At 38.2% G+C, this 11522-nt stretch overlaps 1 protein-coding gene across 1 annotated transcript; it reads left to right on the top strand.

Moving 5' to 3' along the window:
* Positions 1-6227: 6227 nt before the first annotated feature.
* On the top strand, positions 6228-7885 carry LOC108916013 (39S ribosomal protein L47, mitochondrial). The gene is made up of 5 exons (XM_018722194.1): positions 6228-6371; positions 6491-6637; positions 6804-7037; positions 7506-7652; positions 7708-7885. The coding sequence occupies exons 1-5, from the start codon at positions 6277-6279 to the stop codon at positions 7847-7849; spliced, it is 765 nt and encodes a 254-aa protein (XP_018577710.1). The 5' UTR covers positions 6228-6276; the 3' UTR covers positions 7850-7885.
* The last annotated feature ends 3637 nt before the right edge of the window (positions 7886-11522 follow it).

The following is an 11522-nucleotide window of genomic DNA, read 5'->3' as shown; positions in this document are numbered from 1 at the left end:
ATATGTAATTATTTTAAAGTAATTAGCCAAAACCCTAATCCTATTACGTAATATTTATTATTATTGTAAACATAGACAACAGTCTACTTTACTTTAGATTGCAAGAAACAAATTACTTCCAAGCATATTGTTACACAATATTGGGACACAGGTGTAGCGTTGTGGGCAGAGGATCGACAAAGTTTTGAAATTTTTTATTTTGAAATAGCTGTTATCTCTAATGTCAGTATAGTCTAATATGCCAGAAAGTTGATAACAATGGGATATGGTTCAAACAACAGTTTTTAAAGTCTAATAAATAGAAATGAGTTTATAGCTTATACATGGTTCACATTTTCATTGCAGAATAATATTCAGTTTTAAAACACTTTTTTATGCAAATGTCTCATTTTATTAAGAAAATATTACTATTACTTCATGGCCTTCGCTGACATTACTTTATTCTTATTGGCCGTTTTGTTTTTTCACTCTGGTGACACCATAGTTTGATTGGAACTACATACTATGGTACCAGAAAGTGCACAAAGATGGCCTTTAAACAATAGGAGGGAATTGAACTGTATTCATTAGAAACGTTGAGTGAGGAAGTCGTAGTATTTCCTCACTTAATGTTTGAAATTAAACATACCTATACTGTACATATTATAGTCCCTCATGTCCATAAAATATTGTTTTAAAGGTTTCACCCGCACTTTCACCTTTTTACTGATTTTTCAAATAAGTTGTATGACACACTTTTTTGACAAAATAGTATATAATAATAAACTCGTAAATGCTTAAACCAGTGCACATTATAATTACCTACTTTATTTCTTTTTTTATCATCATCTCTTCCTAAATTTTTTAATATTATTAAAACTGAATAATTCTGAATACCTACCCAACATTCTAAAATATTCCTCAAATGATCTAGAAAATCTTAATATGTCTGAAGAGCGAGTCATTATTGGAGGAATAGCACAAATATGCAGAATGTTATCTAAAAAGTATGAATATTCATCTACTTCCTCAATTCTGTCAAGTAGGAGTTCTATCAGGAACATGAGGTCATGTAAATCACTCATCAACTGTGTTATATTATTAAAGTTATATAATAAGAGATGCAAAAATATAAAGAAAACTAATTTTATGAAAAGGATACAAAACCTGTTTTACAAACATTTGTGAGTCTGTTAATGTACTCTTGTTGCCTTTCAACATCATTTTTTGTTATCTGTTCTGCGATTAATGAAATAATTTTTTGAATTACAACAGTAGGATTTTTAAATTTGATATAGTCGCAGTCTTTATTATTTATGTCGCCTTGTTCCATATCTTTAATTTGTTATTAGAATTGTATATAGATATGTTGACAATATCTATGACAGTTTTTAAAAAATATGAGTGAAGCCTACTGTATGAGGGTAAGTATACAATAAACCATACCCATTTTTGGGCTAATCTGAGATTGGTTACAGGGTGTTTACTAAAGAAGGGACCATACTTTAAGTCTAGCTTCCCTGGACGAAAATCAGGTGATTTAACTCACCTTAGTATTATCCTGCAGGTAATTTTATTTAAAAATTTTGGAAAAGTAGGTTTTTTGTGTTATAAAAACGAGCAAATATTCGTGATTTGCTTTTTTTTCGATAAATATACAGGACGTCCTGAGAGCGCCCTTGTCACTATATTGTTTCCTTCAGATCTTTTTAAAGATCGATATTTTTGAAAAATGATTAGTTATTTTAAAACAGCATTCGATTTGCTTTAAAAAAGGTCTATTTTTTGCATATCGCTAAAATGTACCAGAGAAAATAACGTTTGAACTAGATACAATAGGTACAATAAGTTTGAAAATAATTCATAAATTACAATAAATTATTAATTTGAAAGGTTGTAAACAGTTAGTAATAGGTCTGTTCCAACAAGAGTCAGGGATTGGTTCCCAACCGTTCGAAATGTTTGGCCAGCTAAATTCTAAATGTGTCTTCAGTGAATATATCGCAAGAATTAGTTGGATGAACATTTCTGACGGTTTGAAACCAATCCCTGACTTGTTGGAACAGACCTAATGTGGTTGCGATAACAACTGAAAACGTAAACATGAAACCAAACACAGAAAAATATGACAACATGAAACGATACTACATTTAGATTGTGTTCCGATATCAAACGTGTTAAACTGATAAACGTTCCATTATTTGTCATTTCCTGAAATCTGTATAATTTTGGAACAGTGATTACCTGAAATTGGTTAACCAACTGTCAAATAAGTAACTGCGTCATTATTCCATGGCTAGAAATTGGCCTCAATGATTTGGGATCGCGCCATTATTCCATGGCTAGAAATTGGCCTCAATGATTTGGGATCGTGGGGGATTATCCCTCTTTATCCTGCCTCATCTCGTGTAGGCCTGGACAGCCTTCGTAGGTGGGCCCCATCCGTCGTCTACCCCGACCGCAAATGCGGCCGGTGTAGGCGCTTTGTGGGACCTCCTTTTGTCCTGGCTGGGCCCCGCCGGCTAGGGCCCTTTCTTCTGGCGCTCTTCTTGCTTCGCCGGCTCGTCTGTGTAAACCCCGGGGGTAGTGTCATGTTTATGTGTGGTATGGTTGGGTAGGGTAGTGCGGCTATGCAGCCTGGGATGCGCTTTGCTAAGGTGGCCCTTAGGCTAGCGCGGGAGGGGAGGGGTAAGGAGGGTATGGGGGGTGTGTATGTGTGTGTGTGTGTGTGTGTGTGTGTGTGTGTGTGTGTGTGTGTGTGTGTGTGTGTGTGTGTGTGTGTGTGTGTGTGTGTGTGTGTGTGTGTGTGTGTGTGTGTGTGTGTGTGTGTGTGTGTGTGTGTGTGTGTGTGTGTGTGTGTGTGTGTGTGTGTGTGTGTGTGTGTGTGTGTGTGTGTGTGTGTGTGTGTGTGTGTGTGTGTGTGTGTGTGTGTGTGTGTGTGTGTGTGTGTGTGTGTGTGTGTGTGTGTGTGTGTGTGTGTGTGTGTGTGTGTGTGTGTGTGTGTGTGTGTGTGTGTGTGTGTGTGTGTGTGTGTGTGTGTGTGTGTGTGTGTGTGTGTGTGTGTGTGTGTGTGTGTGTGTGTGTGTGTGTGTGTGTGTGTGTGTGTGTGTGTGTGTGTGTGTGTGTGTGTGTGTGTGTGTGTGTGTGTGTGTGTGTGTGTGTGTGTGTGTGTGTGTGTGTGTGTGTGTGTGTGTGTGTGTGTGTGTGTGTGTGTGTGTGTGTGTGTGTGTGTGTGTGTGTGTGTGTGTGTGTGTGTGTGTGTGTGTGTGTGTGTGTGTGTGTGTGTGTGTGTGTGTGTGTGTGTGTGTGTGTGTGTGTGTGTGTGTGTGTGTGTGTGTGTGTGTGTGTGTGTGTGTGTGTGTGTGTGTGTGTGTGTGTGTGTGTGTGTGTGTGTGTGTGTGTGTGTGTGTGTGTGTGTGTGTGTGTGTGTGTGTGTGTGTGTGTGTGTGTGTGTGTGTGTGTGTGTGTGTGTGTGTGTGTGTGTGTGTGTGTGTGTGTGTGTGTGTGTGTGTGTGTGTGTGTGTGTGTGTGTGTGTGTGTGTGTGTGTGTGTGTGTGTGTGTGTGTGTGTGTGTGTGTGTGTGTGTGTGTGTGTGTGTGTGTGTGTGTGTGTGTGTGTGTGTGTGTGTGTGTGTGTGTGTGTGTGTGTGTGTGTGTGTGTGTGTGTGTGTGTGTGTGTGTGTGTGTGTGTGTGTGTGTGTGTGTGTGTGTGTGTGTGTGTGTGTGTGTGTGTGTGTGTGTGTGTGTGTGTGTGTGTGTGTGTGTGTGTGTGTGTGTGTGTGTGTGTGTGTGTGTGTGTGTGTGTGTGTGTGTGTGTGTGTGTGTGTGTGTGTGTGTGTGTGTGTGTGTGTGTGTGTGTGTGTGTGTGTGTGTGTGTGTGTGTGTGTGTGTGTGTGTGTGTGTGTGTGTGTGTGTGTGTGTGTGTGTGTGTGTGTGTGTGTGTGTGTGTGTGTGTGTGTGTGTGTGTGTGTGTGTGTGTGTGTGTGTGTGTGTGTGTGTGTGTGTGTGTGTGTGTGTGTGTGTGTGTGTGTGTGTGTGTGTGTGTGTGTGTGTGTGTGTGTGTGTGTGTGTGTGTGTGTGTGTGTGTGTGTGTGTGTGTGTGTGTGTGTGTGTGTGTGTGTGTGTGTGTGTGTGTGTGTGTGTGTGTGTGTGTGTGTGTGTGTGTGTGTGTGTGTGTGTGTGTGTGTGTGTGTGTGTGTGTGTGTGTGTGTGTGTGTGTGTGTGTGTGTGTGTGTGTGTGTGTGTGTGTGTGTGTGTGTGTGTGTGTGTGTGTGTGTGTGTGTGTGTGTGTGTGTGTGTGTGTGTGTGTGTGTGTGTGTGTGTGTGTGTGTGTGTGTGTGTGTGTGTGTGTGTGTGTGTGTGTGTGTGTGTGTGTGTGTGTGTGTGTGTGTGTGTGTGTGTGTGTGTGTGTGTGTGTGTGTGTGTGTGTGTGTGTGTGTGTGTGTGTGTGTGTGTGTGTGTGTGTGTGTGTGTGTGTGTGTGTGTGTGTGTGTGTGTGTGTGTGTGTGTGTGTGTGTGTGTGTGTGTGTGTGTGTGTGTGTGTGTGTGTGTGTGTGTGTGTGTGTGTGTGTGTGTGTGTGTGTGTGTGTGTGTGTGTGTGTGTGTGTGTGTGTGTGTGTGTGTGTGTGTGTGTGTGTGTGTGTGTGTGTGTGTGTGTGTGTGTGTGTGTGTGTGTGTGTGTGTGTGTGTGTGTGTGTGTGTGTGTGTGTGTGTGTGTGTGTGTGTGTGTGTGTGTGTGTGTGTGTGTGTGTGTGTGTGTGTGTGTGTGTGTGTGTGTGTGTGTGTGTGTGTGTGTGTGTGTGTGTGTGTGTGTGTGTGTGTGTGTGTGTGTGTGTGTGTGTGTGTGTGTGTGTGTGTGTGTGTGTGTGTGTGTGTGTGTGTGTGTGTGTGTGTGTGTGTGTGTGTGTGTGTGTGTGTGTGTGTGTGTGTGTGTGTGTGTGTGTGTGTGTGTGTGTGTGTGTGTGTGTGTGTGTGTGTGTGTGTGTGTGTGTGTGTGTGTGTGTGTGTGTGTGTGTGTGTGTGTGTGTGTGTGTGTGTGTGTGTGTGTGTGTGTGTGTGTGTGTGTGTGTGTGTGTGTGTGTGTGTGTGTGTGTGTGTGTGTGTGTGTGTGTGTGTGTGTGTGTGTGTGTGTGTGTGTGTGTGTGTGTGTGTGTGTGTGTGTGTGTGTGTGTGTGTGTGTGTGTGTGTGTGTGTGTGTGTGTGTGTGTGTGTGTGTGTGTGTGTGTGTGTGTGTGTGTGTGTGTGTGTGTGTGTGTGTGTGTGTGTGTGTGTGTGTGTGTGTGTGTGTGTGTGTGTGTGTGTGTGTGTGTGTGTGTGTGTGTGTGTGTGTGTGTGTGTGTGTGTGTGTGTGTGTGTGTGTGTGTGTGTGTGTGTGTGTGTGTGTGTGTGTGTGTGTGTGTGTGTGTGTGTGTGTGTGTGTGTGTGTGTGTGTGTGTGTGTGTGTGTGTGTGTGTGTGTGTGTGTGTGTGTGTGTGTGTGTGTGTGTGTGTGTGTGTGTGTGTGTGTGTGTGTGTGTGTGTGTGTGTGTGTGTGTGTGTGTGTGTGTGTGTGTGTGTGTGTGTGTGTGTGTGTGTGTGTGTGTGTGTGTGTGTGTGTGTGTGTGTGTGTGTGTGTGTGTGTGTGTGTGTGTGTGTGTGTGTGTGTGTGTGTGTGTGTGTGTGTGTGTGTGTGTGTGTGTGTGTGTGTGTGTGTGTGTGTGTGTGTGTGTGTGTGTGTGTGTGTGTGTGTGTGTGTGTGTGTGTGTGTGTGTGTGTGTGTGTGTGTGTGTGTGTGTGTGTGTGTGTGTGTGTGTGTGTGTGTGTGGGTGGGTGTGTAAGTGTTAGTCGTGTGGGGATGCCCCCTTACGGGGGCGTACGTGTCTTTTGGTGTATTAGTCTGTCTGGTATATTGTTTGTCGGGGGTCGCAATTTTAAAGAAATGTATTCAAAAATAATGCAAATAACTGATAAATAAAGTAAAAACTTACCTGGGCATAACCCCGGCACAGATACCTGTAACAAAGATGCCGACGGCCTCTATGCTTAAGCCGGGGATTAGGTCGGTGGTTAAGAGGAAAGAAAGGGATTCTTTCCAGGTAGCCTTAATAAAGGCAGGTAGATCTTGCTCGTTGCAATGCACTTCACTTCACAATAAACACGTCCGCTCAGTTTGACCGCTCGCACGAGAATGTGGTGTGTGCCGACAATTCGCTAAACGCAGCCTATCTTAAAATCTATAGTCTATGGGGTTTTAAAGTGTTCTATGGTTCAATTAAACTAACCTAATAACCTATTCTCTTATACAAGCAAAATAAGAAATTATGGCCAATTTTAACAGTCTTAAAACTATTTGTAAATATTTAACTAATTTTACTATTAGTAATTCAAAAATATTAAATACTTCACTATGTAGAAGGTATGATGAAAACACATTGCTGTAGTTAATTCTCATTCCTCTATTTAACAAACTAAAATATTCATTATAAAAACACATACCATCGAATCAGCTAGATTGAGACACTGTATTTGTTTTAGAAACATAGCTACTACAAGTGTAAAATATGACTTGATGGAATTTTTTGATGATAAAAAAAATTGGGGAGCGCAAGAAGTTAAAAGTGGTCGTTCATGGAAGAAAGAAGAACTAAGACTTAAATCCAATAGTGATTTACACAAGCTGTGGTTAGTGATAGATACAGGGACGTATTTCTAAATTATGAGCCCTGGGCAAATATGATCGGCAGCCCTAGTACCTGTTAGTAAATGTAGAATATCAGCAAAGGAAAATACGTCCCTGGATAGATATTAAATTTAAAATCTTGATCAATGGTTAATACATTTTTCTCAGGTATGTTCTTCTCAAGGAACGCAATATGTTGCTAACAATGGAACAAGAGGCAAATGATAAAATCAAATTATTTCCAAGTCCAGAACGTATTGACAAGGTCGAGGAATCTATGGAAAATTTAGAATCTGTGGTAAGGGAGCGAAATATAGCTTATCATGAATTGGAGACTGGAGAGACTGGTGAAAGACCAGGAAAAGTTGAAACAAATGCATTTGGGTTAACATACTATCACAAGCAAGTATAATTAAATGTATAATTTCAATTTTAGTAGGGGCGCACACGACAATCAGTACAACTATTTTTTACTGTTTTTGGGTACATATCACCGATACTTTATTAGGCTTTAACAATGTACACAAATTAGTTTATGCATTTTTCTAAAATGTTTCAGTTTTCTTTGTTTTCTCTGTTAAGAGGTATCATGAAATATTGTTTTTGCTTTTCCTGATCAGTTTTTCTACATCGATGTTAATTAAGATAAGATTAACCTGATCTTAATTACTAATGGAGGGTTCATATAACAGACAGTCGACTGCCGACTATTTTGTCCGCGAATCATAAAACTTCGAAAATATCTATGAAAACCCAATCTTGTTTTTAAAAAAATGTCTTCACCAACTATCTGTCGTACGTGCCTTTACTAAAAATTCTAGAATAAAAAGTGGTAATCTTCAAGATATTTAATAATACATATATTTTTAGAATGTGTGAATATATAATGCCAAAACATATGAATAAAAAGTGGCATGAAAAATATAAATTTTATAAAAATATGTATGACAGGGATACTGAACAGTTCCTGTTGAAATATAGAGAGAAATTATATTTACAGAAAAGAAGGAAGCGAACGTAAGAAAAATAGTACATTTTTATTATAAAAAAGATTAATAACATTATTTTCCAGGAGAGATTTTAATCACGTAATTGGATTATTAAATAGATTCCCTGACATGGATATGGAGGCTGTAAAAGAACAATATCCTGATGTAGATATTGAAAAAGCCAAAGCAAGTCGCAAATATGGTGGACATTTCGTACCAAAATGAATGTACATTTAAAGTGATTAAATATTTTTTAATGGTCCTGCTGTTTTATTCTAATCTAATGAAGAAAAAACCATTATATTACAGTATTTTTAGATAGAGTTTAGTTAAGGCTCTCCTACTTACATGTAATTGGTTATAAAATATAGTTAAGTAGTATTTTAACAATTAGATGCTATACAATATACAATTTACCCAAATTTATGACTATATAAATAAATAACTATATTTAAGGTTGGGCAAAGTCTAAATTGATTTAACTCTGAATTTCATGACAAATGACTTAAAAGAACTATATGTGGGAATTTAAATTTAAACCAATGAACAATTTTTTAGAGTATTTCAAATATAGAATGAACTTGAAATAGTATGTAAAAATGCAAATCATTAAAAATCAAATAAGGGTTTAATTCAAGATTGTGGTTTAAAATAAATAGTAAATTATGATGTTAAAGTTTGTTATTGGCTAAGTACATGTATTTGTCGCAGATTTAGGTAAACCATTGGCTTATTTGGCTACATAGCCCCACATTGGGCACCATGTCAAAGATTTAGGTAGGTGGGTTGTCCTCTGTCGTAGCCACACAGTGGGTGCCAGGATGTGGATTGTGCTCGTTTGTTGGCTGTGGTTGTGGATTTTGATTGGTCTGACTAGCTCTACTATCATCTCCCCTTAGCATTGTAGTATAACAACCCCGGGTTCAATTGAAAAAAAAGAAAAATAATACGTAGTTGTGGCCAAAAAAATATGTGATCGTCATAAGGAATACCTACGTTGTATACATCTATTTTTAATTAACGGAAATGCGCTGGCTACTAACTTTAAAGAGGGGAAGTATGGTTTAATTTTATAAAACAAAAGCAGAGTAAATACACTTAACTTTATTATTTATGTACAACAGTCTTCAAATTAAACATGTGACACATAGAAAGAACAACAAAAACATTAACAACCATTTAATATAAAGTGAGAGTGCCAGGCTCACCTAGAGCTCCTGTGGGGAAAGAGCATGGCAGAGAAACCCACGACCGTTGCTCTAACTACCCAAATATAAATACAAAACAACCGCTAACAAAAGGCATACATTAGGATCCTTTGCTAATGATAAATAACACCCGACTTATTTAATGTCTCACTAAATGTCATCTCACTAAAATTAGACATACATACGTCCAAGTAAAAAGAATAGGTTATAATAATAATAACAACAACAATAATAATAATAATAGGTAAGGTACTGGAGTCCCATACGGGAGGCAATCCAGCTATAGTTGAGATTTCGGAAGAACAACAACAATAATAATAATAACAATAATAAATAGGTAATAATAATAATAAAATAATAATACTATGAGTTGAGATTTCGGAATATCTGTTTTAGCAATTCTCTTATTGTTTTTAATTATTCTTTTTACAGATTCATTCCTCAAGGGCAAAAATGTTAGTAAATTCAACAAAGCTCTTATATGCGTATGACATAAAGTGAGAACAAGAAATCAAAGAACAACGTAATCATGATAAAACAAGTTAAATGTGGTACAAAGGAGTTGTTATTGCAATATCCGCGCAGTCACGACAATATATACATATTTTAACATGTAATAAATAATGAGCAATCTTTAATAATAATTGTAAACAATTTTACGTTAGAAAAATATACGCCCCTGAGCGTAAAACAATGAAGGCTAAACATACACAGAATTATTATCATGAAACATCTATAATCATCACAATCATAAGATTACATAAAACAATAAAGCAAAGTACTTAGAGAATAATTACCTGCTAACTAATACCAGTTAAACACTTTATTTTTCACTACTTTGCCACACTGCCCGTCGATCGTCTTACTACCCATTTCCACACTGTTCTCACTTCCAACTACATCTCTTCAACTATTTAGGCTTCCTTCCAGAATTCCCTACCTAAGCGTTTGTTTTTGTGCTTCCTTCTACCAACTGTCAATATTACATTTTCATTATTGTGCAACACATGTAACAGGTGACGTCGAAGTTGATACGATAAGTATGGTTTTGCACAGCATGTTGAGAGGGTCGTAAACTCTCATAATAGGTCTGGATGGAGAGTTTCTGTCTGGGTCCGTTTTCACCTGTGGTGCTGGGATGTTAGTCATCCGCTCGCCAATGAGAAAGTTCCCAAGTATTTTGAGCATTTTCCCTTTAACGTTAGCCACGAGGGACATGGAGATGATCATTCCTTCTCCATTATTGAGTTCTATTGTTGCTTTAGCTCAATGTTTCATGCTCTAATTGTTGTGGTTTGACCTAAGATACACTTTGGACACTTACACTTTATTTTAATAAAAGTTTGTATTATTTAAATGTTTTGTGTAACGGGTTATCCACTGAACCCTATATATCATTGGTGGGTTTGCTATCCTAATGTCTGAAAATCACTGTCTTTGTAACCTGGGTACACACTGGTTGTGTGGATTCTACTAGGTGGCGTGACGTATGGTTTAGTTCCTCAGCAAATATGGTCGTCTCTGAGGACTTGAAGGTCTGAAACCGATGTGGGTTAATATTGACCTTAAGATCATTTGGGGGTGCCAATTTGAAGTCCCTTGGATGTTATTTTTGCCACTTTTCAGAAAGTGGTGGTGAAAAATTTTGACGCTCCTGACTTTCGTCAGCGACCTCGGGGAGAGAGTGGCATATGTTGTCATTGTTGTCTCGAGGAAACTCTTGGCAGCAATCTTCTCATCCGGTGGCTTGGCGGGTGAATTTTAGATACATTGGTGAAATTTTTCACAACGTTGAATTTCCATGCCTCTTCATGGTTGGAAGTAAGTATTGCTTGGTCGCATGCTTGTCCGCTACGTCTGTGACGATTATGGCGGCAATAGCAACGTCTACGGAGCCTCGCAAGAAACATTAGAAAACTTGGAGAAAATTTGAATTATTTACAAATTAACACCCTTGCCTGATTTCCAAAAATTGTAAACCACTTAATGATATTAGAAATTAAATTTTCTTATAGAAAATGTTTAAATTAAGAAATTGTATTTAGAAAAATAAAAGTAGAATCAATTAGCAAAGATTGGAATTATGAAATGTGATATAAAATGTTCTCTGAATGTGTTTTTATTAAAAACGTAAAATTTTCTGTAAAAGTTAGAACACGAGATATAGGGTGTCCCGAAATTCATGCAACAAAATTTGGTCACAGATTCTTAAGACAAATTTAGGGGACCAGTATTTTTTATTTTTGCCAAGTGGCCCCCTCTTTTGGAGTTACAGCCCCCTGAAGTCTGCCCCTAAAAATAATCTTTTTTTATATCTCAAAACCCTGTTGTACGAGAATCACTAAATTTGGTACACAGGGGTTTTATGACATGTGGAATCTGATGGTCCTGCGCTTTTTGGCGAGAAACCGCCTTAAGACAATTTTTCGTGGGCCCCCTTGTCTGGAGCCAAAAAAATTTGGTCGCATATTTAAATTTCTTAAAAATTATCAGTCCACTAGAAAGCCATTAAATTTAGAAAATTTTTGTCTATTTATACTTTTTTCGTAAAACGCAATGTTTTGGAGAAAAATGTCAGAATGTGATCGAATGCATATCGTGATTCACCATTTTCCTCAAAAACATTGCATTTTATGAAACAAATATCAAGACAAAAAAGTTTCTAAATTCAATGGCTTTCTAGCTAATAA

Source organism: Anoplophora glabripennis, unplaced genomic scaffold (assembly GCF_000390285.2).
Source record: "Anoplophora glabripennis isolate ALB-LARVAE unplaced genomic scaffold, Agla_2.0 scaffold1051, whole genome shotgun sequence".
NCBI classification, from domain to species: Eukaryota; Metazoa; Arthropoda; class Insecta; order Coleoptera; family Cerambycidae; genus Anoplophora; species Anoplophora glabripennis.
This window is presented reverse-complemented; position numbering and strand designations above follow the sequence as displayed.

Bases quoted from the DNA above. Each gene is read 5' to 3' on its own strand.
- LOC108916013 (XM_018722194.1), top strand. From the start codon at position 6,277: ATGGCCAATTTTAACAGTCTTAAAACTATTTGTAAATATTTAACTAAT. The intron at 6,638-6,803 runs GTTAGTGATAGA...CATTTTTCTCAG, and splicing joins AGTGATTTACACAAGCTGTG to GTATGTTCTTCTCAAGGAAC. The intron at 7,038-7,505 runs GCAAGTATAATT...ATATATTTTTAG, and splicing joins GGGTTAACATACTATCACAA to AATGTGTGAATATATAATGC.